Here is a 27,862-nt window from a genome sequence, read left to right as displayed (position 1 = left end):
TGGCAATACGAATCAAGCTCCGGTACAACACGAGATGTATCGGTTTTTTCTGATACATATGCTACGAAGCCTCGGCGCACAACGTCACATCATTAATTAAATCTATGGCATCACATGAACAATACTCATAAATTGTCATCAGTTGGATATAGAACATAACACTTTTGCCAGTGAATGCCAAAAAAAGCTTTTATTTTCAAATTTTGATTACAAATACTGGTACAAAACAGACCGTTACACTGTTCCCATTATTCTTCTCCTTACAGTTTTCCAAGTCACAGATGCCATTTCATTTCAATCACAGTCTCACCTCCAGATTCATGTCAGAGAAACTGTTAGGCTACAGGGCAGGAATGGAAATCAAATGCATTTATGAAGAGTGAGTGATTTAAGCATAGTACTAACGAAAACTGACAAGATGAGTTTTGTGCAGAGTGTAAGGAGAACAGAAGATTTTATAGATGGAGGAAATGCAGGTACATAGAGAGAGGGGGAAAGGGACGGTGTTTATATTGGAAGTATTAAAGTGTCCTTATTTGGCCATATTTAGGACTACACTGCAAAACTGTACGACTGTACTGCCTTACAATATTATTTGATATCTTTTTTATTAACAGTGTAGTCAGTATCAAATGATGCAGATATCAAAGTCATTAAATGAAAAATGGCTAAAGGTGAAAATAGCAATTGAAGGACATAAACAAATCTTTAGACAGACGTTTACAGCTTCAGGTATTTTGCGGCCATGGCAAGAATTGGGGCTCCAGTTGGGACACCAGGGAAGGGTCCGCTGGATCCAGCGATGTCGATGTGGGAGTAAGGCAGAGGTTTGGCTGAGTCCACTCCATGCTGGGCAATAAAAATGTTGATTGGTTATCCATATTTCATGCAGACACGAGTTCATATTTCAATGAAATGGCTCTACTCAGCTCTGAGTAACAAATACTAACAAGAAACCCTACATTTACACAGGTAAGGACAGAAATGTACACTACCATCAACATGACAGACAGACAGACGGACAGATAGATAGATGTATGGATAGATAAATAGCATAAAATATAAACTAAAGCTAACAGAATTAATTGATGAAAATGCTTCGATTCAGTGATTAATTAAACCATTTGCTCAACTGATTCATTCAAAAAGTCGGCTTCATACAAAAACAGAGACAGGTGTAATTATTAGTTAAAAGCAGGACATTTGTGTTGTTGTTTTTTTTGGTTTGTTTGTTTCAAACTATTTTTTTTTTTTGCCAAAGTATTGATTCATTGAACTGTATAAAATCAGCATTTCATTTGTGACCATGTTTGTGTTTATTTTCTAGAAAACAATGCTCTTATCTGTGTGATTGTGATCAACTTTAAAACTTATTTATCTTTTAAATAAAGAATCAAAAATGCCTTGACAAAAAATATATATAGTATTTTAACTGATCGTCAAGTAGCGATAAAAGAGATGCACTTATGGTAACACTTTAATATAACTACACACTATGAATCATTTATTAAGCATTAGCAAATATTTAATTCATTATTTATTAAGCTTTAACTCTACATTAATAAACATTAATAAGTAGTTTATAACTGCAGCTACTAAACTATCAAATGAAAAATAAATATTTGGAGTCTTATTTAAAAAAAAATGACTACAGTTTAAACATTGCATATTATTATATGGTTAAATTATTATATTGTTGTTTTTTCCAGTTTTAGGTTGACACTCTTGTTATTCGGCAATGTTTAAACTTTACAGTCATTTGACTTTTTAGATAAGATTGCAGTTTGATCCGGAGCCGGGTGAAGCAGTGGCGCAGTAGGTAGTAGGGCTGCTCGATTTTGGGAAAAATCATAATCACGATTATTTTGGACATAATTGAAATCACGATTATTCAAAACGATTACTGTTAAAGTCAAAATTATTAGCGCTCCGGAGAAAAAAAATAAATAAATAATTCCCAAATGATGTTTAACAGAGCAAGGAATTAACAGTATTTCCTTTTATATTTTTTCTTCTGGAGAAAGGCTTTTTTATTTTTATTTTGGCTAGAATAAAAGCAGGTTTAAATATTTTGAAACCCATTTTAAAGTCTATAATATTAGCCCCCTTAAGCAATATATTTTTTGATTGTCCGCAGAAGAAACTACTGTTATACAATGACCTGCCTAATAACACTAATTAAGCCTTTAAATCACACTTTGAATCTGAATACATGTATTTTGAAAAAATATCTAGTCAAATATTATGTGCTCTCATCATGACAAAGATAAAATAGATCAGTTATTAGAAAAGAGTTATTAAAGCTATTATGTTCAGAAATCTTCTTTCCATTAAACAGAAATTGGGGGGAAAAGGGTTGCTAATATTCAGGAGGGCTAATAATTCTGACTTCAACTGAGTTATTTTCCACCCTGCAAAGGAAAGAGAAATAAATACAATAGAATAAAATATAAAACAAACTGTGCTTTAAGCATCTTCACTTTAAGAAACACTTTAGGTACAAAAGTCCTTCAGTCAAGAGCAGAGGCATGTTCTCCATTTGTTGTTTGATTAATAATCATAAAAACAGGCGGCAGAAGGATTATAGCGCGCTGTCTCTTCAATAGTTTCTCTTTCGCGTCTCTTTTGATTCTCAACTCGTTTGTTTATTACACAAATGATGGTTGACATGAATAATCACTAAACACCGCGCTTTGACTTCTATTTGACCATTAAAGCGCTCATGTTAAGATGACTTTAGATGTGTGTACTGACTGCGCTCTGCTTGTCTCAGTGTGCGATTGAGACCGAATGCTGACTGCATGCTTCAATTCTGTGTGTGCGCGGCACACAGAATCATGCGGTCTTTCACACTTTTAAGAGCAACACGTGTACAACTGGAAAGGGGGCGGTAAATGATGCAATAATCGTTTATCTCGATTAATGATTTTTCATAATCGTTGGAAGGCATAATCGAAATCGAAATCGTATTTTTGATTAATTGCACAGCCCTAGTAGGTAGTGCTGTCGCCTCACAGCAAGAAGGTTGCTAGGTCGCTGGTTCGAACCTCGGCTCAGTTGGCGTTTCTGTGTGGAGTTTGCATGTTCTCCCTGGGTTTCCTCTGGTTTCCCCCACAGTCCAAAGACATGCGGTACAGGTGAATTGGGTAGGCTAAATTGTCCGTAGTGCGTGGATGTTTCCCAGAGATGGGTTGCGGCTGGAAGGGCATCCTTTGCGTAAAATGGGGCTGGATAAGTTGGCGGTTCATTCCGCTGTGGTGACCCCGAATTAATAAAAGGGACTAAGCCGACAATAAAAATGAATGAATGAATGAATCCTGAGCCTTTTTTCATCATTTAGAAGGGATTTATAAAGCATGAATAGTCCTCACTTTTGATTAGGTCACAAAACTGCATGAAGTTAAGTTAGTAAAGCCTTTATTAACATTATTCAGGTATATATTGTTAGTTCATTTGTATAAGACATATAAACGTTGATTTCAATAGTTTATTAATCATTTACTAACTCATTCTGAATTATCTTAATTTTCACCAACTACTCTTAAGCAGGTCGCACACCAGAAGCACCGCTCGGCGCCGCGACACGGGGCGTACATGACAGTTTAAAGTATCACACACCAGACGTGCACATTCGAATGATATTTAACATGAAACTAATCAGATGGCGATCTGTGGTGCGGCTGAAAAATGAACTGCGTCATGAGCCGTCGCCGGGCGCCGCCAACAGCCGCCGACTTGCGGCGCCGGTATGTGTATCCTGATAGAAACCTATGTTTAGAATTCTAAAATGCTTTAAACACAAATGATTAGTAAATAATGCAATACTTCATGAAGTATTGAAAAATAAATCATTAAAGTATGAAAGTTCAATTATTAAGCACATTATGTAGCTGCAGTTATAAACTGCCGACTAGCGTTTATTAATGTAGTTAATGCTTAACAAATAATGAATTTTCAAAATGTAGTTTGTTCCATGATAAGCTCTACTAAACAATCCAACAAGAGACTTGTTCATTATTATTAATTTTTTATTGTACAAAATGTCTCATTAACACATCTACAAACTCATAAAACTGACTCGAGATCAGGTCAAAACTATGAAATTTGTTCACACTGAATGAATTTGTGAAATTTATGTGGATTTAATGGTTTTACACATTTTATTTAGCCACGTACAATTGAGGAGGCATTCGGCGATTCAACAAAAGGAAGAGGAACTGTTAGTTCATTTTTTAAAATTAATTTACATTATTCGGAGAGAGAAAAGCCTTTCTAGAGGTGGTTTGTCAAACCCACTAACCTGTGTGAAGCACACTTCATAAATTTAGTGCTTTGTTTTGTTTTATAGCCATTCAACCTTGAATTTTTGCTATTCGTGAATTGAATTCATTGCTAGGTGGTTGCTAAAATGTTGCCAAGCAGTTGCTAAAGTGTTCTAGGTCATTGCTAAGGTGTTCTGAGTGGTTGCTAGGCGGTAGCTAAGGCGTTGCAAAGTGATTGCTAAGGTGTTGCTAGGTGGTTGCTAAGGTGTTGCTAGGTGGTTGCTAAGTTGTTCTAGGTCGTTGCTAACATGTAGCTAGGTGGTTGCTAGAGTGTTCTGAGTGGCTGCTAGGCAGTTGCTAAGGTGTTGCTAGGTGGTTGCTAGGGTGTTCTAAGTAGTTGCTAAAGTGTTGCTAGGTGGTTGCTAAGGTGTTGCTACATTGTTGTAGGTTTTGCTAAGGTGTTCTTATTGGTTGCTAGGCAGTTGCTAAGTAAATGATAGGTGGTTGCTAAGGTGTTCTAAGTCATTGCAGAGGTGTTGCTAGAGTGTTCCGAGTGGTTGCTAGGCAGTTGTTAAGGTGTTGCTAGGGTATTCTGAGTAGTGCTAAAGTGTTGCTAGGCGGTTGCTAAGGTGTTCTAGATCATTGCTAAGGTGTTGCTATGTGGTTGCTAGGGTGTTCTGAGTGGTTATTAGGCAGTTGCCAAGGCGTTGATAGGCGGTTGCCTAGGTGTTGCTAGGCGATTGTTAATGTGTTCCGAGTAGTTGCTAGGCAGTTGATAACATAAATTAGCATGGTTCTAGTATGAATTACCATGTTGCTAGCATGTTTCTAGTATAAACTAGCATGTTGCTAGCATCAATTTAGTACAAATTAGCATGTTGCTAGTTTATTTCTAGTATAAACTAGCATGTTGTTAACAAACTTAGTATGAATTAACATGTTGCTAGTATAAACTAGCATGTTGTTAGCATAAACTTAGTATGAATTAGCATGTTTCTAGTATAAACTAGCGTGTTGTTAGCATCAATTTAGTATTAATTAGCATGTTACTAGTATTTTTTATAGTATGAATTAGCATGTTGCTTATATGATTAGTATGTTTGTTAGCATGTTGCTAGTATAATTAGTATGTTTGTTAGCACGTTGCTAGTATGATTAGTATGTCGTTAGTATGTTTCTATGGATTAGTGTATTGTTAGCATTGGTTTGTTGTTAGTATGTCCAATGTAAAGTCAATGGCAGTTTTTTTTTTACAATGGAAGTCTATGGGACAGTTGCTAGGGTACCATAGGAGGTTGCTAGGTTGTGGCTAGTAAGTTGAAAGGTGATTAGCAGATTGGTAGTCTGAGTTAAATGAGCCCAAGCTTAAGTCTGTAAATGAGCCCAAGCTTAAGTCTCTGGCGCAAAGTTATGAGGCCACAAAGTTTGGTCCGATTTTAAGTCAATGGAACTTTTCAGAATTTCCCGAGACGGTTTTGGGAACACCGAAAGTCGGATCAGTTGGAAAATATATAGCAACTTAATTCAGTATAGTTTGGATGTTTGAAGTTAGTTTGGTGGTTGAAGTATGAACAGTCTAGGAGGAGATGCTTTCTTAAAATAGTCCAAGAAGAAGATGGAAGAATAATAAGATTAAGTAGGATAACAGTATGCTGGCTTTCTCAAGCCACCATAATAATGATATTACCATCAACAGTAAACCTCCCACACCCCTTACAATAATGACATTTCTCCACACAGAGCTGAATATATGATTGTGTATGTGTGGTACCTGATCCAGTCCAGAAGCCATGATGAGGAAGGCTGCAGGCGTCTGATGTCCTCGCGGTGTAGCGGATGAGGGCAGGTTATTGGCCTGCAGGATGTCCTCATACTCAGATTTCCCTTTGTGGAACTCATAATCCTCCCGCCGAATAGTGGACACCTCAAACAGGTCTCCGAGCACCTCTCCGGCTGACACACAAACACATTTATGACACATGAAGCAACATTTATTGAAACAGAAACAGCTTATTACAGTAGCTCGTCTCACCTTTCTGCCACTCCAGATCGTTTCCTGCACGTCGAGCAGCACCGTTGTCCATGATGATCTACAGTCACATGTGAAACAAGTCAGCGGCAGTCATACGTGACCTCAAATTACAACATTAAGATTTCATTCAATGAGTGGAGGAACTATGACATCAAGTTTTAGGCAAAAACACAGAAGCATTTTGACTAGGGATGGGAAGATTAATCGATATGTATCGATACGCGGTCATGCGCGTGCACGATGCGAGTGCATCGGTTGAGCAGCAGAGGATGAATGAAATTTTGGAAGCAAATCGAGATGCATCGGTTTTTGCGAGATGCATCGGTTTTTCCGAGATACAGCTTATATTTTTAATATAGAATGTATTTTTTATTTATTAACAAGTGTTGTCAACCTGTTTTTGGCGCATAATTTAATCGACCTACATAAAGTAAGCAGAAAAGCGCGAGAAGCAAAACAAACATTTTATTCCCCACTGAGTTTTAAATCTAAAGTATGGCAGCATTATGGATTTAAGGATGGACGACTTGACAGGACAGATGCAATTTGCAAAATGTGCCGCACATCTATAAAATACGCGGGCAGTACGAGTAATCTGTAATCACCGTGGCGCCGCTTCAAGTGAGTTGTTGTGGAAGCATCTTCCAGTGTTCCTACATCCCCGGCTTTCGCACTGCTTGAACTGTAGCTACCAGCTCCAAAAGTGGTGAGAAAAGCATTGCAAGTTTTTTTTTCCATGCGCAAAAGTTTTGTGCGCTCTATGCCAATAACGGATGTTATTGCATTGTTCATCTGCAGGGCCGGAGCAAGCTGAACTGCTGCTCTAGGCAGAGGACGATCACGCCGCCCTCAACCGCAATGTGAAAACGAAAGTGACCGGTTATGAAAATGAAGTGACGTGTCGCGGACCTCTATTCTGCCGCCCTATGCGCGGATATAACTGAGGACACGCGGGTGTCGCGGACCTCTATTCTTCCGCCCTATGCGCGGATATAACTGAGGACGCACGGGTGTCGCGGACCTCTATTCTGCCACCCTATAACTGGGTGTTGCGGACGCCGCCCTCTCTATAATGCCGCACTAGGCGGTTTTAAACACCTCCTCCTCTTAATTTTTATTTAATAATAATAATAATAATATTAATAATAATAATGATAAAAATAATTGGGTGTCACGGTGGCACAGTGGGTAGTTTGACCACCTCACAGCAAGAAGATTGCTGGTTTGTTATATTTTTATTAGCCTGTTGTTTACAGTGACAGTGATGTTTCAAAGCAGCATAACACTGCTAGTTCACGACCTTAAGTTTTGAATAATCAGTGGCAAAATATATCTTTGTAAAACTTGTTTTCATAGTTGAAAAGTTAAATCACAATTCTTGTTGTGCAATGCTAAACCTTGATGTTGAAAGAGTGCAAATATATATATTTTAATATATATTGCACTTATACATTCTGTTTATCTTGAAAATACTTAAATAATATGTGCTATATGTTCTAAAATGCCCCTCTACTGTAAACTGACACTCTGGCTCTGAGAGAAAAGCCAGTTTGTAAAAAAAGTCTTGGTTTTGCTGGGTTAATAAATAATCAAACTCATTCAATGGCACAGCATCCTCTTTTACATAATCTCATAAACTTGATCTAATTAGTTAGTGCTGAATTATCGCACTGTATCGTGATATGGGTGTGAATCGTATCGTGTTGCATCGCAATATGTCATAAATGTATCGCTAATATATCGGATCGTATTCTTTGTATCGAGATGCGCATCGGATCGGCATTATAGCTTAGATGCCCAACCCTAATTTTGACATTTCATGGTCACAATGCGGGGGGGGAATTCCCAGAATCTTTCATTTCCGGGTATACAAATTGATGGTCAGGGCAACCATAGCACTATAGTTAAATGGATAATGTATGCAAAGTGATAACATGGAATGTCAAAAGGTTAGGCCACTCTATGAAGCACAAACGGGTGCTCACATTTCTTAAGAAAGAAAAAGTTAACATTGCCTTTTTGCTGGAAACCTCACCTGTCTCATACAGAGCATCAAAAACTCAAGAGAGACTGGGTGGGCCAAGTGTATTTTTTCTAAGTTATACAACTCAAAAACGAGGAACAGCAATATTCATAAATAAAAAAAAAAATTCCCTTTTTTTATTTAGAGAACAACAGAGTGACAACGAAAGAAGATTTAAACTAACTAAATGTACCCTATGTGCTCAAGAAATTACATTAGTGAACATCTATGCTCCCAATATAGATACCCCTAAATTTATGAGCAATATTGTTACTTTATTTATCAATACTGCTCTTTTTCAGACCTTTTAGCAGGTGATTTTAAATGTTGCTTTGATGCAGATTTGGATGGGTTAACGTGTAAAACACACCGATAACTCATTAGGAGAATGAGCACAACCCTGTTAGACCATGCGTCAGGACGTAGTGTGTATTTTTCGGTCCTTAAAATAGCAAAAGTAAATTTTTTTTTCTAACATAGAGCCCAATGTTTGTTTGTTTTTTTGAAAGAAGGTCTGTGGTAAAACTCAAGCTCAACATACTTTTATGTTTTATTCTACAGCATAAAACACTATTTACACCCCCTCCTAATTTTTTTTTTAGCTGTATAGTTAAATAGGATTACAGGCATTGTCAGAGACGTTAAAGCAGAGGTAGGCAAACTGCGGCCCGCTGAACACTTTCATCCGGCCCGCGAGGGAGTTTTTAAAATGCTGCTTCTGAGTAACGGTTTGGTTTCAGTATTAGTAAATTAATGATGCAATACAAGTGAACGCCATTTGAAGACAGTATTGTACGCGGTGCAGTTAAAGCAACCAGTGGATTTGGAACACACTCTCGGATATTAAAATGCACTCGACAGTTAATGACTGAAAATGAGTCAGGCAAAAAAATTAAAGCGGTGTGTCTAATATGCCAAGAAAGTATTGCTGTTTTTAAAGACTACAACCTAAAGGGCAGATCACACCGAACGCAAGGTGCACCACACTGCCTTTTTGTTGACCAAAAAGAAAAAAGAAAAAAAAAGGGCAGATCAGTGCACTTTTTTTATGTCGTTAAGCAACAACTGAATCAGCTAGGTATTCAGCGAGAGTGTTGCTGATGATATTAATCTAACTTTATTTTCAGGCTCACTGTTCACATTAACACACTCATTGATATGAGCATAATGATACGAGCTCAAATTAGATTGTTGTGAATTTGACTCAAATTATATAATAATTGCTTGTTAAATGTGTTAATTTTGTCATAGAATATATTCTCCATGCAGACATCCTCTTTCAAAAGTTATTTTATCAAAGATTTGTGGTTTTATTAAGGTTTTATGATGATTGATCAGTATATTCTAAATGCAGGGCAAATTAGATTATTGTAAATTTGACTGAACAGGAAACTAAGAATTATTTTGAATGTGTTAATATGAGATTTTTTCTATCAGATGATATCATTTCTATTCTCCACTGTAAAAATTATTACATTATTATTATTATTATATTGTATAAGAGATTATTTTATTATTTTATGATGATTGATAAGTGATGATAAATATAAATAGCTGTACAAGTTCATTTCACTTGTAAAATTGACTCAATAATTACTATTAAAAAAATCTGTTTTGTGTTAATGTGACATGTTTCTGTCAGATATTACATGTTTCATGCATACTGCCACTATAAATAAAAGTTATTTTTTGAAGGATTTGACATGTGGCCCTTCACTTGGTTTGCAAAACTTAATGTGGCCCTCGAATGTAAAAAGTTTGTCCACCACTGCATTAAAGTCTGTGTAAATTGGAAGTTGCCAAGACTTTTATTGTAGTATGTTGATGTAATTCTATTTAAATGGGATGTAGTGCAGGGTTTCCCTTTTGTACATCATTGTCTGATAGCCTACTAACAGTAAGAGGGGCGTGGTTAAAGGTAAACTGAGCCAGAGTGTTTATGTCTCCTAGAGTTCAACAGTTAACTTGAATAATTTCATTCCATTCAGCCAATATCTTGTTCTGGCAAGGTCACTCTTAGCTTAGCATAATGAATTAAATCGAATTAGACCATTAGCATTTCATAAAAAAAACAAAAAAAAAAACAAAAAAAAAACAATGATTCTAAATAACACTGATCATTTTCCTATTTAAATCTAGAGTTTTGTAAAGTTAGTGTGTAATACACATAACTCAAGGTGCCCTCTGAAAACAGCTGATTCTCATGCACTGCATAATATCACTCCAACTGGTGCAGCCATGGTACTGCAGCAGGGTTCTTGATTATTACGTCAGAATGGGGATAAAGTTCCTAGTAATTCCTAGTCAATTCATTATGCTACGCCATAAGCACCAGAACAAGAAATTGGCTGAATGGATAAAAAAAAAAAATGCTAGAATGCTCTAAAACTCTAGAGGACTTGTAAAATGAGCCCTTATCAAAAAAGTTGGAATGTGCTGTCATCAACAGAGGACTGCTTCTCTAAACGTGGAAGCAAATGGTCACACTTTGATTGAAGATTATCAAAACAAATTTCAAATGCATCTACAGGGTGAATCCTTGTCAAGTTTATTTTTGTAAAAAATGATCCACGATAAGTTATCAGGGAGCACGACGGTGGCAAAGTAAAAGGTGAGTGACCTTATAGTTCGTTTACAGCCTAGGTTAGCTTAATTGCACCTGTATTTAGTATTCAAAAGTCATATTTTGTGAAGATTATCTTAATTTTAATCCCTATAAATATCAAAGCAATAGAAAACCAAATTTAAATTTCAGTCCTTGTAGCGGGACTTAAATAAAACCCTATTAAATACATTTCATACTTAAACATTTTAATAACAAACATAACAGTCTTCAGTTTAATAGAATTACTCTCAAAACAAAATAGTTTATTATGTGCATAAAACATGAAACATTTTAAAGCAATAGCATTGTATTTAACGCAAGGTATACAGTTAAAGTCAGAACTATTAGCCCCCATTTGAATTTTTTCTTTTTTAAATATTTGTCAAATGATGTTTAACAGAACAAGGAAATTTTCACAGTATGTCTGTTAATACTTTTTGTTCTGGAGAAAGTCTTATTTGTTTTATTTCGTCTAGAATAAAAACAGTTTTTATTTATTTTTTTTTTAAACATTTTAGGTCAAAATTATTAGCCCTTTTAAGCTATATATTTTTTATAGAACAAATCCTCGTTATACAATAACTTGCCTAATTACCTTAACCTACCTAGTTAACCTAATCAACCTAGTTAATCATTTTAATTTCACTTTAAGCTGTATACAAGTGTCTTGAAAAACCATCTAGTCAAATATTGTTTACTGTCATCATGGCAAAGATAAAATAAATCAGTTATTAGAGATGAGATATTAAAACTTTTATGTTTAGAATCTTCTCTCCGTTAAACAGAAATTGGGGAAAAAATAAACGGGCAATAATTCCGAGGGGGCTAATAATTTGGACTTTTGTATATATACTTTCATAAAGTCATATCTCAGTTCATTGTTTCTTACTCAATTCCTCTCAACGCTTCATTTTTTAGGTTATTGGAAAATATCTTTTTACAGTTACTCTGATTCTCCGAATTTATACTATATTTTGCTATGAAGTCATTTCTAACCAAGTCAGACTTTTAAATCTAGATACATGTAACCTTATTTACTTGAAAAAAGAACTGTACATAATATATTTTGAATTACTCTCCTCATCTGAACTGATTTATACAGAACTGTTTACCTTATCTACAGCGTTTAAAGCACGTGCATTACAAGGAACTGTAATTAAGTTACCTAAAAATGACAATTTTTCAGTGAATAAGTCATTAAAATACAGTAAACAGTTCCTTTTGGACTCATTACACTCCACACTGTGTGATGGAAAATGTTTCCCCTGTACAAGTATCTTTATGGAATTACTCACAGAGTATTTTGGCCCCATGGCTCTGATAGCATGTCCTGTCAGAGTGGCAATAGTGAAGAGATGAGGAGACACTTCCTGCAGCGCCTACAAAGAGAAACGAAAAATAATAATGAAAGATTTATCACAATATTGACTAACTAATTAACACAGTAGAAAGCCCTTTAAATCTTCAGATATGAACGCACAATATTTGAAGAGTGTATATGCTGGATTGTGTGTGTGTGTGTGTGTACCTGCTCCTTCATCTCACACAGTAAGTCCACCATGACCATTCTTCCTTCAGCATCAGTGTTTCCAACTCGGATTCTTCGACCGGCACGAGACACCACCAGCTCATCTGCCACATAGCAATCTGACCAAGAGTTACACAAAAAGTTTAGCAACAGTCACCACAGCTGGTCAATATATTCACACAAACTTGCTTACCAGATCCAACACTGTTGCGCACCATGGCCATCGCACCCACAACCTTTAAGTGCTTGGGCTTTAGTTTGGCAAGGATCTAAAATAATAATAAAAATACATTATATTATATTTGTATCATAAAATCTGGATTTAAAGTCATGCTCTATATAGTTTGATAATGTTTTTTGTTATGTTCTGCAAACTACTGAGGCTATTTGGTCCATATTTTAAAGAGCACCTATGTAAAAAATCATCTTTTGAAAGCTGTTTGGAGAGAACTGTGTGTATGTTTAGTGTGTCCACTGTCATACTGAAGTTTTAGAAACCAAACAAGTCTTTTTTTTTTAATTTCTTGATGTTAAAATAGGATACAAATCCCAGTCATTTTTAGGCCCATCGCAACATTATGTAGGAGTGCAGATTTTACCACCCACCGAATTGATTGAATTGTTTCTATAATACCATGATTACACATGTCCACAGAACATTTTTTTGCAAATAAACTGGGATTAAAATATTTGTTCCATCTCTCTGTAAGTCCAAATTAGTAAAGTTCACATCAGTAATTGATTACCAACTACAACATTAAGATTTTATTCAAATTACCTTAACCCTTTAGTAATGGAGTGGATGAACTACTGTATGATGATCAACTACACAGAAGCAATTTAGCATTTTAGGACTTTTATTTTTCGTTTTTTTTATTTATTATTTTTTATGGGATTTCAGTTGTATTGCTTAAATAAGATCTGTGGTAAAACTCAAATTCATTTTTTTTTCTTTCAAACTAATGGTATGGTTAAGAATTTTATGGCTTAAGCAGTTTAACTGACGTCAACAAAAAGGACCAAGTTTCCAAAAATGGAAGAAAATAGTGACTTTGAAGATTACCAAAACAAACTTTTTTTTTTCTGTTCAACTAATTAGCAATATCAATGTGCATTTTGACTTCACACAGTCTTAGTGAAAATCAACTTTTGTAAGCTGTTTGGACAGAACTGTGTTTATTTAGAGTGTGTCCACGGTATTTTCGGAGTGAAATAAACCTAACAAGTCTCTTTTTTAAGCTTTCCTGACATTAAAAATAGGACCCAAATCACAGTTATTTTGAGGCCCACCACAACGTGACATAGGACTGCAGTTCCCCCTCCCATCGAATTGATTGAATGATGCCATATTTCAATAATACCATGTATACACATCTCCACAAAACATTTTAAACTAGGCTTAAAACATCTGTTCTGATTTTTGTAAGTTAAAAAAGTTGTTAAAACAGAACATGTTTGTAACAAAGACAGTAAAACTTCAATTCTTCCACTATAATCACCACAGCGGCAAGGTGTCAGTAAACACGTACATGTGCATTTGTTTGAGACTCATCATTTCAGAAAGGCTTGAATAAACCCCACCACAAATACATGAAATAAACTTATTTGGCAATTTTGACCAATGAGCTGTATTTCAACGTCATCCGAGCTTGTCTGTCACTGTGCTGTTTATCTGACTTAACGCATAATGAGAAGCAGACATGCACGTGTGAACAGTGTGCAAGGAGAAGCAGCTCACAAAAAAGCTACAGTTTACTCACACAAAAATGGGGAAATTCTGGAGGCTATAATAAATATTTATATTTAAATCCTGGTCCTGGAGGACCGGTGTCCCTGCAGAGTTTAGCTCCATCTTGCCTTAACACACCTGCCTGCATGTTTCAAGTACACCTAATTAAGACCTTAATTAGCTTGTTCAGGTGCGTTTGATTAGGGTTGGAGCTAAAATCTGCAGGACACTGGCCCTCCAGGAACAAGTTTGGTGACCCCTGCTTAAGACACATGCTGTAGATACCAAAGTCTTATCTTACATCTTTTAAAAAAAGGTAAAATAGGTGCCCTTTAAAAAAAAACGTACTTTAAAGCATAAAATAACTAATATTTATGTTAGATTTGACAACCTCATGCTATTTTTTTAAATGCTAAAGTTGGAAGGTGGAATAATCCTGATTTTCAATCTCGAAAAATAATAATATTAATAATAATAATAAAAACATTTGTTATTTTGAACAATTTTATAAAAAAATAATTAAAATTAAACTAAATAGATTGTAATAATAATAACAACAACAACAACCAAATTTTTTAAATATATATATAAAAAACATATATTTTTAAATTTGGAAGGAGTGATATCGAAGCTTTACAGCACGTAACAAATATTAAAATTATACGCAAATGCATACTAAAATCATTCAGAGAAACTAAATTTTCAAGTGGCCAATGCAACAACCACAAAACAAAAAACCTTCCATAACTATTGAACTCTAATATTCAGGACAGTAATATGAGCAGCGGTGTAGTAAAACTGTACCTGGAAGAATCCGGCAACAGCCGCAGATCCACATTTATCTCTGTGCATCCCAGCCATGATTCCTCCAGCCTTGATGTCAGCTCCACCAGTGTCATATGTGATGCCCTGAAACACAACACAGATATGTGCTGAAAACTCCTGTGTACAACTGGGCGATATACCCAAATAAATCATAATCGGTCTCTGTGTGTGAGAAAGAGAGAGTTAGGGGTGAGTATGTATATGCATGTGTTGGAGTTAGGGGTGTAATATTTCACAAAATTCAGTATGTTCGTGCATTAGGGGTCTAATGTTTCACAAAATTAACAGTTCAGGTAGAAAAAAAAAAAAAAAAAAAAAAAAAAAAAAAATATATATATATATATATATATATATATATATATATATATATATATATATATATATATATACATATATATATATATATATATATATATATATATATATATACATATATATATATATATATATATATACATATATATATATATATATATATATACATATATATATATATATATATATACATATATATATATATATATATATATATACATATATATATATATATATATATATATACATATATATATATATATATATATATATACATATATATATATATATATATATATATATATATATATATATATATATATATATATATATATATATATATATATATATATATATATATATACACCTTTATAATTAATCATCAGCTAAGCATGAACTCTTGAAAACAAATTAAAGAAAAGTAAAGTTTGAACAATGATGGAGCTATACTTGACCGAAAAAAAAGAGAAAAATTATCAAACTCAAATTCAGCTCCATCTTAAAGTTCAGTAATTTTCTTATAGTTGACTAAAGCTAAAAACATTACGCTGAAATATTTTAAATATATTTTATTATTTATTTAACTGGAATGAAGATGCAGAATTCTTACACCTTTAGCAAAATCAAAACTTTACACACAAATTTTTATATACATATACTGTACATGCTTTATTACATTATGATAGATGAGAATTGTCATAATATTATATAGTAATGTTTTCAGTGTGTACTCCTAATACACACACACACACACACACACACACACACACACGCACACACACACACACGCACACACACACACGCACACACACACACGCACACACACACACACACACACACACACACACACACACACACACACACACACACACACACACACACACACTTTACTTTCAATAGTGAGGAACTACACTTGAGTGTATTGATACACAGTATAGACTCACACCACGTCATATAGTTCAAATACAATGGGCTTTAAGCACAACTAGTGTTTTTCAGCCAATGTTAAAGTTCCGGTGAAGGCTTAATGTGACGATTTTCAATTTCATAAGGTGCCTTTTACAAAATTGATGTTGTAATGTAATTAAAATATAATCAGTTAAATAGACTTAAGCATTCATTTAGATGTTCATGCATAAAACGAGATGAAAGACAATGCAACCACTAGCGCCATTAGAATCAGCAAGCTATCGTAGAAACTACTTTGAAAACACTGGGATAAAATAAATGTCCATAAATTAGAGACATGGCAAATTTAATGTGCTTCTTGTCTGGTCTGAGACCCTCTTCATATCATATATCAGTCAGGCAGTGGAAAAAAAAAAAAAAAAAATTCACTGTTTTTTTAAAGAAATCACATCTTAAATGTGGCGATTTTCTAATGCAAGACAGTTTACCGGAAGTGCTTGGGTTGGCCGACTGAAATCGAAAAGTCAGTGTGCATTCATGCCATTGACATAAACCTCACCTTTCCAACCAGCATAAGGGTCTGTTCAATGGGTCCTTCTCCACAGTACTGGAGCTTGATCACTCGAGCCTGATGACGAGGCACAGCTGGAGAACAAACATGGCCATATTAGAATAACTTTGACATGTTACATTATACTACTGAGGTCTTAGATTCACAGTCTTGAGCTCTGGAAAACACATCTTTCTTGATCCAATAACCACATACTAACTCTTAGTTTACTTTTATAAACAAGGTCAAAATAAAATTTCAGTTACTCATTTTACGCTACATTGTTTTGTCCATTTTTTGAAAATGGGAGTGATGTCAACCCCTCCTTTGACTGATTAGCTAGAGAAGCGGCTGATTAGCTAATGAAGATGCTAAAGCCCACTTATAGCAAACTTGAATGGCTTGTTTTTGTAAATGCAAGCAGAGAATGTGGAAATGACAATGAAAGTGAAAACACTGTGAGCACACGAACATTTATATGAGAGGGAAAAACTGGATTTGCGATTTGAAAAACCTAAAATTTGTCTTTTTAAATGCATACAATTCATTTGTGATTCATGCTCTTTATCTTTCGAAATATGACCTTGTTGATTCATATTCTGCATTTAGTTTTAGTGATTTATAATTTCACATGTTTTACTTCATGCTTATTTTTTTATCCGGACTCTAAAAAGACTGTGACATTAGCTATGTTGCCATCCAAAAATTGGATTAACAACTTTAACTAACTCTGTAATGGTTAAGGCATTTTAAAATGACCAAAACAACATTACAGACGCTTTACGGTGTGCTCGGCCTGCTGCTTTGTCCATTCACACACATTGTTAACATCTCTTATAACAAAATCCCACAACCTTTTTTAAGGAGCATACTGGAATTTGTTCGGGAAAAATGTTTCAATTGTAGTTTATGTGCATCTTTTCTTATCGTATGAAAAGTTTATCCTACTCAGTTATTTGTATATATTTTTCATGCGCATTTTCAAAACGTATACACAACTTAGCATTTCCATCAACCGATTTTTTAGGTGCTTTCCAAAATGCACTTAAAAATAGGTGGATGGAAACATAGCTATTGTCATTTTACTTAAATCGATACTTCACTTGCATTTAATATGCTCTCTATGTATATAAACATCTCCTCATTGTGCTTTGCATTTAATTTCAGTTTTGAGTAAAACAACAACAACAACAACAACAACATTGACAATCATTACATTTATTTCTAATAAAATATTTACTGACGCATCCAGAATTTTCTCCATTTGACAAATGAAGGTTAATATATAGATCTCAGCTTTTAGGGCTAGTTTTGGTTCAAACTGATCAATTGATTTTTTGACAACTGATTTTTCTTTGATTTGACATGAAACCGTCCTCTTACCATTAGCACAGCGGTTGACTGCAGCCAGACACGGGTATTCCTTCTCCAGAGTGTTCAAGTTACTCACTACAGTCACCTAAAAACATAAAAACACATGGATGTGAATTTATTTATTTGGTTAGTGCCATATTAGCAGCGATGACTAAATTCATGGCAACACTTGTAATTATTCAATATATAATTTACAATCATAACTGTTTCCTAATAATCATGTATTTTACAAAAAACATAAATAACAGCATAAAAAAGTCATATAACATCTTTCAATCTGATCACTGATTAATATTTTATTATTCCTCTAGAATACACCTTTTTAAACACTTCCTGAATAAAAATGTTCTTTAAAACATATTTTAATCAAATTCAAATTATGTTATTGTCAAAATATGTCGACAAATAAGTTTCTCTTCCACTTGGGTGGCCGACTCCATATTTCATATGTACAACCTGATCGTGTCCATTTTGAAAAAGGTAATTATTACTTTTATTTACAAATGGATTGACTTCATATGATATGCTGTTTATACATTAATCCCATTCCATTTGCCATTTCTCACTAATGCCATGGATGCGAATAAAGCATCTCAATTTGAAGAGCTGAGCTTTAAAACATTCAGATAAAGACTTACCTTCACAGGACTGTCCTTGAAGACTGACTGAACATACTCGGCTACACGCGGAGCTGCCATGCGCTCCGGGTCAGAGCCACCGATATCACGATACACAAACCTGCACAATAGACAAATCATCATTTTTACTCTACTATACTATATATCAGAGTTGAGCGTAGACACCATGACTATAAAAAGGCATTATCATCAATGGAGCTGTTTTATATATATATATATATATATATATATATATATATATATATATATATATATATATATATATATATATGTATATGTTTATGTATGTGTATATGTATGTGTGTGTGTGTGTGTGTGTGTATATATATATATATATATATATATATATATATATATACACACACACACACACACACACACACACACACACACACACACACACACACACACACACACACACACACACACACACATACATACATTTATATATATATATATATATATATATATATATATATATATATATATAAAACAGCTCCATTGATGATAATGCCTTTTTATAGTCATGGTGTCTACGCTCAACTCTGAGTTGGTCTACTCAAAGTTAATTGACTTAACTCAGATCAGCTATTCAGAAACCGAAAACTGTGTTTTTAATCTCTCGGTAAATCAACTCAGAGTTTAAGTTTAAACTCCAAGTTGGTTGAACCTCCTTACCGAAACAGGCTCCGTGAATCAATTTACATTGATTTATGGGCCGTTTTCCTCAAGGGGCAAAACAAATGAACTAAAAATGTCCCCGCAAGGTAAAAAATAAAAATACTGGTATTACAATACATTTGGTCCCCACTATATAATGAATATCAGACAAACATGCTTACACAAACAAATAAAAACACACACACAAAATCACACACCTGCCACTCTCCAGAGCATTGGCGAGCTCAATGATGCCATCTCCCTGCTCTTTGTTCTTCACCCAGACGCCCAAAGTGGCCACTTTATGAGGGGAAGACTTGTGCTCTCTCACTTCCAAAGGCTGAGGACACACACGTATTATTTAGAGAATGGAAAAACATATAAAAATTACTCTCAAAGTATCAGTGGCCACTGGCTTGCATTTCATGCATCACCGAGGACCACACTTTCAGCTAAAATACTTCTTTAATGTTTAATTTTTCCACTGAAGAAAACACATTATAAGTTCAGCAGTCAATTCAATTAAAATGTTTAGAAATAAGTTTATTTTGTATTACTTTTTTTTTTAATGCAAATAATTACAGTATACAAAAGGTAAATTGAACATTTTACAAAAAAATAAATAAATAAATGAATAAATAAATAAATTATGAATTAAAAATCAATACAAATATGAAGAACTTTAAAAATACATAAACAAAAATAAATAAATAAAAAGATTACTTTGTTTCATTTTATGGAGAAAAAAAAACAATGAGTTTACTTTAATGCATAAAACAGGAAAATAAACAAACAAATAAATAAATATATAATAAATGGGTTGATTTTACAGAACTGGGCTTTTTCATGTAAATGTGCAGGCATGTAGTTTTAAAAATGTTTAGGCAGTTTTACTGGATGGAAACTCTTTAATTAATTTTTAAACTAACACAGGCCTTGGAAAGTTAAGAGCTGCACATCCTGCAGAGTTTTGATATGGCCTTAATTAAAATAAATTCATTGATTAATTAAAATAGCCTGCTTGTAGGCCACAAGTAATATTCAAACCTTAATTATCTTCTTTAGATAAGTAGGGCTGAACTGAAGCAAAATGGCCTAAACTTGCCTGCCCTATGGCATAATATTATTCATATTTTATTTTAGTCTTCAGTTACCAAAACGTTAGCAGTTTCAGTTAATAATTACAACAATAGTATAACTTGAAGGAGAAAACATGTATATTTGACAGGAAACTAAATTTTTAATAAGTGACCACAATGTGTAAAATCAAGGCGTCTCACCACATAGAGAACATGAAGGGCTCCGAGCACAGCTACAAGGGTGTTTTTGGCATAGCTGCTGTTTGGAGGACAAACCAGCAGAGGGCGCTGGAGGCCAGCTTTCAGAGCCCTGTTACACATACAAAACAAACAAATATATTAAACCAACAGTTTTAGGAATCAACATTTATCCACCATTTTCTGTGTGGAATATGTTTTGAGTGAGATGCTATTGATTTAATCCAATTCAGTTACTTATGCTAAGCTAAGCTAAAAAGTGCTCCAGCTAGATCTGGAGATTAGCGGAAAGGATTAAAAAAATGCTAAAACCCATCTATACAACTTGTAAAATAAGCATATTTTTAAAAAAGTGAGTGTTCCTTCAACAGAAGCTACTCGCATAATTCACACAAATCATCACAAGACATAGGAAACATCATTTTCAAAAAGAGAAAAGCCTCCAAGTACACAATGAAGCCCAAGAAAAGCACAGAAAGACACAAAAACAAGTAAGTGGATGAGGACATGTGGTGTTTTTTTCCACAGGCACCTCTTAATGCCATTAGCGGCAGCATCTCTGAAGCGCCGCACGTCATCATAGTCTCGATTGACTGGACCAGTGCAGGAGCAAACCAGCCTGTTTCCAGGAAGACCAGGAACTCGGAGCACCACCACCTCATCCTTGATGCAGCAGTCCACCTGAATCACACAAAAAAAAGGGCAGAAGAGGACAATGTATGAATCAGTGCTGCTTATTGTGTGTGTGTGTGTGTGTGTGTGTATGTGTGTGTGTGTGTGTGTGTGTGTGTGTGTGTGTACTAGTATACATGTGAGGGCATAATTGTCCTCACTAATATAGCAAAAATAAAAACAACCCACTAAAGGGATTTCAGGGGTCCTCACTAATCAAACATGCTCATAAATCAATCAATTGTATTAGTATCTAATGACTGGGTTTTGTTTCTGTGATGGTTGGTTTAGGGCAGGGGTCTCGAACTCAAATTAGTGGGGGGCCAATGCAGTGACTGACAATTTATAGGAGATCGGTTTTAACATTCAAGCACAAGAAAAAAGTGAAAACCTGACATGATTGATCCATCTTAGGACAAGAGACATGATGGTTGTATTTCAAGCATTACCTGTCATCAGTCTTAATGCAAATCAGCACATTTATCGTGTCACACATCAGCTGTTGAAATAGATCTGTTGTTGTTGTTGTGTATATGGCAAACTCAGGCAGAGGATTAGACACACACTCAGTCATTCTTCCACAGAGTATATGCAGTCAAAACTCTAGCTTTTTGTTTCTTGTAATACATATTCAAGGGGGAGTTTAAATTCTTATGAAATTACTGCAAATAATAGGCAGGATCATTATGATTCTGTCCCAAGCAATTGTATTGTCCCAATAGTGTAAGAACAGCAGAAAGCAGATTGGGTAACTTAAGTGACTTTACTGCCAATTGTTCAATATCTTTCTTTTTTTTTAACTAAGAGGGGGAAAGTTCAAGTTCAATTCAACAATTCACAAATCTTAAAAAGCATATGAGGAAAATCTATGAAATGAGACCCTTTAAAAGGATTATTAGCAAAATTATCATATGTTAAACCACCAGCATAACTTGTTAGCCATGAATAAGTGTTTGTACAACAAAATACAAGTGGTATAAAACTGATAACCAAACGATCCTTAAATTTTGACAAAAATAGAGCTTTAATAAAAATAGAGCACCTACAGACATACATTTTAATGTCTAAATCAAACCCAGAATTAAAACGCATGTGTGTTACTCTCGACTGTACACAGAGAGAAAATGAAACTAAAACTAATCTGAATGCACTGAACTTTAAATGTCGACTAGGTGGCAGGTCAAAATCACAAGTGGGTAGACGGGACTGCACAACAATTATTGTGATTTACATGTTTTGGCAGGCTGAATCTCATTATATTTTTGACATCAGTTAGGAGCCGGAGGGAGGGCGGTGACCGGCTGTAAATGGCATGCGGGCTGACAATTTGAGACTCCTGGTTTAAGGGATGAGTTATATCCCAAATTATGAAAGTCCGTTTGATACAAAAGTTACTGAGACTTTTATTTGAGTATGTTGAAGTACTTCCAACTGAAATAGAACAATGAGTAGGGGGGCATGGCTTTCTTTTGTGCATCATTCCTTCATGGCAAACTTACAGTAAAAGGGGCGTGGTTTAGCACATTGTAACTGAAGTCGTCAAACTGATGTCAACAGAAGGACCAAATGCAAAAACATATGGTCAGACTTTGAAGATTATCAAAACAATTTATTTCAGTGGATTTACTTGCAAGTATTAATTGTTTGTCTAAAGAATAACAATGTGCGCTAACAAGATAAACATAGTAAACTTAAGCTGCGTCCCAAATGGCACACTATACACTATGCACTCATGCACTATGTACTTATGCACTTACACACTCAACAGGATAGTATATGTATGTAGTGTTGTCCCAAATGGCACACTGATGTTTTTTTACTAAGCGGAAATTCAAACCGTTTCCCTGATGACGTTTGACTGTTGCCAACTCAGTGAAATAAACGACTGAATTATCAAGTGATACCTGCCGTGAGTATTGCTGCATTTACCATACGGAGGCGCTATAATCACTCTCGTAGGAGAATTTTGCTTTCACCATCCAAAATAAATAAAGTTGTTCAACATGTGCGTCTGATCGCTCCGCCCCTTCCGCTACGTAAGGAAACCTGCGGTCGTTGAGTGCGTGAAGTGTCCATCATTACACACTTCATTTTAGCGGCTTAATGAGTGCATCATCCGGGTGATTAAAGTGCACTTATTATTTTGAGAGTTTTCAATGTGAACACACTACTTACACTATTTATACTACAAAATGGCGTAAAATAGTGCATAAGTATGCGATTTGGGACGCAGCTTTAGATTTCACTAACAAAAAGAGACAAAAAAAAAAACAAAAAAAACAATGGAAGTCCATATAATGGCCTCTCCAAGATAGGAAAACAAATGTGTGTGTATATACATGTAACTTACTGCACTATAGTCTTGCAATGGGGCTTTCAGACACTCCAGCTCATTTGGGAGCTGCTCATAGTTCTGGGTGATGAGGATGATGCCATCGAAACTGTGAAAGTGAGAATTGATGAAAAATCACTGATAACAATATAACAATACATACACTTCAGCTCTATGTACTGTAAAAATGTACATATCTGCAGTTGATTTTAATCACTGCAATAATGCACAATTGCATTTTCTCTTATTAATTCATTTTGGATATTAATAAAAATATATTACACAGAATCATCTGTTAACCTAAAGGGAAAATTTCACCCATAAATGAAAATCTCACTATTTACTCTCCTTCAAGTGGTTCAAAACCTTTGTGTGTTTCTTTTTGTTTGTTGAACACATAAGGTTTTTTTGAAAAATGTTCGTTCCTAAACATGTAGCCACTGATATACATTGTATGAAAAAAAATACTAAGTTAATGATTATAGGTTTCCAATCTTCTTCAAAATATTTTATTTTGTGTTCGACAGTGTAAAGAAACTCAAACAGGTTTAAACAAGTGAAGGGTGAGTAAATGAAGAAAGAATAATTATTTTTGGATGGACTGTCCAACAAGTTAGAAAGTAATAATTACTTCCAGACCACACACCCCTGCCGGTCAATGCTATTGGTTGAAACTAACACTGATAAAATAGTTTGCTTTCATTTATATACTAATAAATAAATATGCAAATTAAAGTTAAGAAACAATAAAATAGAAATATTGCCTCACTAATAGTGAAGTATAAAGCAAATTTAAATAAAGAAAAACTGTTTTAAAAAATATATAATTTGACCAAAAACAGATTAGAGATATTGCCTTAGCAACTGACTAAAACAACAACAACAAAAAAAGTGTTATCATTGCTAAAACTGAAATAAGTACATAAAAAACTGTTAAACAGTTAATCAATAAATATTTTGTAGATATAATGTTTAGTAAAAAGGTTTGTATTTGGTGGAAATGTGTGTATCGTGTACAGCTTTGGTACAGTCTGTAGAACTAAGTTTTCTCTTTCTGAGGGCAATAAAGAATAAATCTCAGTATGTTGTGTAGATAAACAAAGCTCAAACTGCATGTTGGCTTTTATACTTATATGCAAAAAATGCAGAAACAGTAAAAAGATAATTTACATATGTACAGTTGAAGTCAAAATAATTAGCCTTCCTGTCATTTTTTTTTTCAAATGTTTCCCAAATGATGAATAACAGAGCATGGACTTTTTCAAATTATTTCTTGTAATATTTTTTCTTCTGGAGAAAGTCTTATTTGTTTTATTTTGGCTAGAGTAAAAGCAGTTATTAATTTGTTTAAAAAAAAAAAAAAAGTTTAAGTGCAATGTTATTAGCCCCCTTAAGCAATTTTTGTCTACAGAACAAACAACTGTTGTACAATGATTTGCCTAATTACCTTAACTTGCCCAGTAAACCTAATTAACCTAGTTAAGCCTTTAAATTGCCCTTTAAGCTGTAAAGTATCTTATCTTTGGTATCTCTAGTATTAAAAATACCTAGTAAAATATGATGTACTGTTATCATGGCAAATATAAAATCAATCAGTTATAAGAAATGAGATATTAAAACTGCATTGAAAAAAAATCTTGACTCCATTAAACCGAAATCAAGGAAGAAAAATATCCAGAGGGGCTCATAATTTAGCAGGGCTAATAATTCTGACTTCATCTGTATATATTTACCCATGTATATGTTCATGTCTGTGTGCGTGCCTAACATTCATGGAACTTTTTATGCAAATGCAAAGGTTTTTGAGATATTCAAATCATTTGACCTGAAAATCAAGATAACACAGATCTCAAAGAAAAAGGTTCAGTGTATAAGGGGCTGAATGATGAGCCGAATCTATATACTCTGTTACCCATGAGTGATAAGAAGACAGTCTAAAGTCTAAAGTCTGTGTGTTGTTGATTGTAAATCAGCTGGTTTAGTTAACAGTGATGACCAATTCATAAAGTTTCTGAAAGGTGTTGTAACATGTTTATTATGCTTGTTAGCAACTTCATGAATTATACACAATGACAAATGCTTCAAGAGGGATCGACTCACTTCTGGTCTTTGCAGTCAGTGGTAAACTGGATCGGCTGGATTCTAAATGAAAGGAAACATAGAGAGAGGATTAAAAAAATTGTTATGCATAAAAAATAGGTAATCAAACATTATAAGTAATTAGTAATAAAAAACTGCAGCTTCTTTCACCATGTTTGATTAAAGCCTGATTGTCGTTTGCACGTGTGGGGTTCAAAAGACTGACACTGATATAAAGTTAAGCAATTTTACTATTTCGAAATGTCGAGTCTTGAGATGCAGATTCAACAAAAACAGTTCCTCACTGCTGACACGGCAAATCAAAATAATTATATGATTATCAACACTTTTAACATAGTCAGCAATGAGGAACTGTTTTGTGGAAACTGTAATTTAACTGTTGATGAGGAACTGTGGTGAAAGTTCAATGGGTTTATAGTGAGCCTGTGGACAACTTCAAATATATATTTTTATTATTTATAATAAATTTACAACAAAACAATAATAATAATTAAAAAATCTCAAATTAACTGATCAAAACTTTATTTTTTTCTTTGAACAGAATTTTAAAATGCAACATTCCCTTAGATACACATTTCTGAAACCTATATATCATTACAATATCATCGCAACCAATTTTAAATAAGTAGTCATTTTTTTTCAATGTAAAAATTCAATGTTTAAATGTTTTCAGTGCATGTACAGAATCTACTAATTATGTTCTTTTAGGTTTGTCACATAATTCAGTTCTCAGTGTTAAACGGTCCTTAATAAATCATTGTAATATGTTGCCTTACTAATATGCTTATTTGGTTAGAATCAAGAATTAGGGGTCCTTATTATTGTCAATGCATCATATGTTAGACAAATTTAAGTTTCTTTAGGATTCTCTGATTAACAAAGTTGAAAATTAAAACCAGTTAATTAAAATAAAACCTTTTGAAACATTAGATGTGTCTTATAATCACTTTATTTTGTCCTTGATAAATATCTCTGAACAAGAAAATCTTTTCGTAGTCTCTATTCACTGTGCATGGGTTTGATTGAAAAATCTGTGTTTTTCCACCTATTATTGATTTCTGCTATTAATGTAAATCATTTGAAGTTAAAACATTAATATGATGTTGTATAAAGATGTACATATGTCTGAAAACATGCCACCTTTACTTGTTTTATGTAAAAACATGGTCTACGACAACATTTTCATTTCAAATTTCAATATTAGTAGTTTCAAGAACAAAACAAAAGGTACTTAAGCAGGTCCGAATAAATAGCAAATCAAGATATATCATTAAACAGCTGTATATAAAGAAGAAAATCAGGTTGTTTGTAAAATCATGCTGCAAAACATGTGAAAAATATCCACAAAACAAAAATCACTAAATTACCTACTTTTGAATCATTTTAATGTTTGACTTTAAAAAATCTACATAATGCAATCTTACCACACTCAATACACCTAAAAAATGACAGTAATAACGCAAATTGCATTTAAACGATTCTGAATAATCCTCTTACCGTACAGACATTCTTCCGTCTCCTCTCGCCCTGCAGAAGTAAAACCGTGATGTCAGCTGACAGATTTCACAGACGAATCACATGACCCATTGAGTCACGTTATTCACGAAAATTTAGTTTTTTTTTCATACTCTAACTACATAAAATGTGCAAAAAAAATAATAAAATGATTATTTTAGGATGATTTTTATGACAAAAAATCAAATGCAATTTTGTGCATTTAAAAATGAGAAAAAAGTCTTTAAATAGCGCTCTTCTCAACAAACTTTCATTAAACTACATAATACACACCGGAAGTCAACAGCGATAGAAGTCTGAATCGTTTCAGCGAATCGATTCTTTTGAACAGCAGGTTGTAGTTTGGTTCTTCCACTTTATACCATTATCCATGTTTTATTCATGTTATTTTAATAAATAATTAATGTTTAATCTAAGTAAGTGATTTATGTATATCCTTGTATTAAAGCTTAGTTTGTCAGAGTAATGTATAATGTTATTTTTAATTTACGTTGCCTAAACATAGCTTAATCAGCT

The 27,862-nt window shown here is 34.0% G+C and overlaps 1 protein-coding gene across 4 annotated transcripts; it reads right to left on the bottom strand.

The window, feature by feature from the left end:
- Positions 1-175: 175 nt before the first annotated feature.
- On the bottom strand, positions 176-27,379 carry zgc:152830. 4 transcript variants are annotated; one of them, XR_015497266.1, is made up of 17 exons: positions 27,329-27,368; positions 25,832-25,873; positions 23,750-23,840; positions 21,260-21,408; positions 20,731-20,839; positions 19,669-19,790; positions 18,791-18,890; positions 18,162-18,237; positions 16,788-16,873; positions 14,984-15,088; positions 12,644-12,719; positions 12,451-12,569; positions 12,218-12,301; positions 6,295-6,352; positions 3,792-6,215; positions 3,005-3,540; positions 176-1,828 (listed from the first exon to the last, which is right to left on the bottom strand). XR_015497266.1 is itself a non-coding variant. In NM_001076620.1 (16 exon segments), coding segments are annotated over 16 exon segments (1,539 nt in total). In that variant the 5' UTR covers positions 27,340-27,379; the 3' UTR covers positions 176-720.
- Positions 27,380-27,862: the final 483 nt, after the last annotated feature.

This window comes from Danio rerio, chromosome 8 (genome assembly GCF_052040795.2).
Source record: "Danio rerio strain M-AB ecotype USA chromosome 8, GRCz13ab, whole genome shotgun sequence".
Taxonomy (NCBI): domain Eukaryota; kingdom Metazoa; phylum Chordata; class Actinopteri; order Cypriniformes; family Danionidae; genus Danio; species Danio rerio.
This window is presented reverse-complemented; position numbering and strand designations above follow the sequence as displayed.

Bases quoted from the DNA above. Each gene is read 5' to 3' on its own strand.
- zgc:152830 (XM_087263893.1), bottom strand. From the start codon at position 18,850: ATGGCAGCTCCGCGTGTAGCCGAGTATGTTCAGTCAGTCTTCAAGGAC. The intron at 16,874-18,161 runs GTAAGAGGACGG...TTTGTTCTCCAG, and splicing joins AGTCAACCGCTGTGCTAATG to CTGTGCCTCGTCATCAGGCT. The intron at 850-6,033 runs GTACCACACATA...TTTATTGCCCAG, and splicing joins TGGCTTCTGGACTGGATCAG to CATGGAGTGGACTCAGCCAA.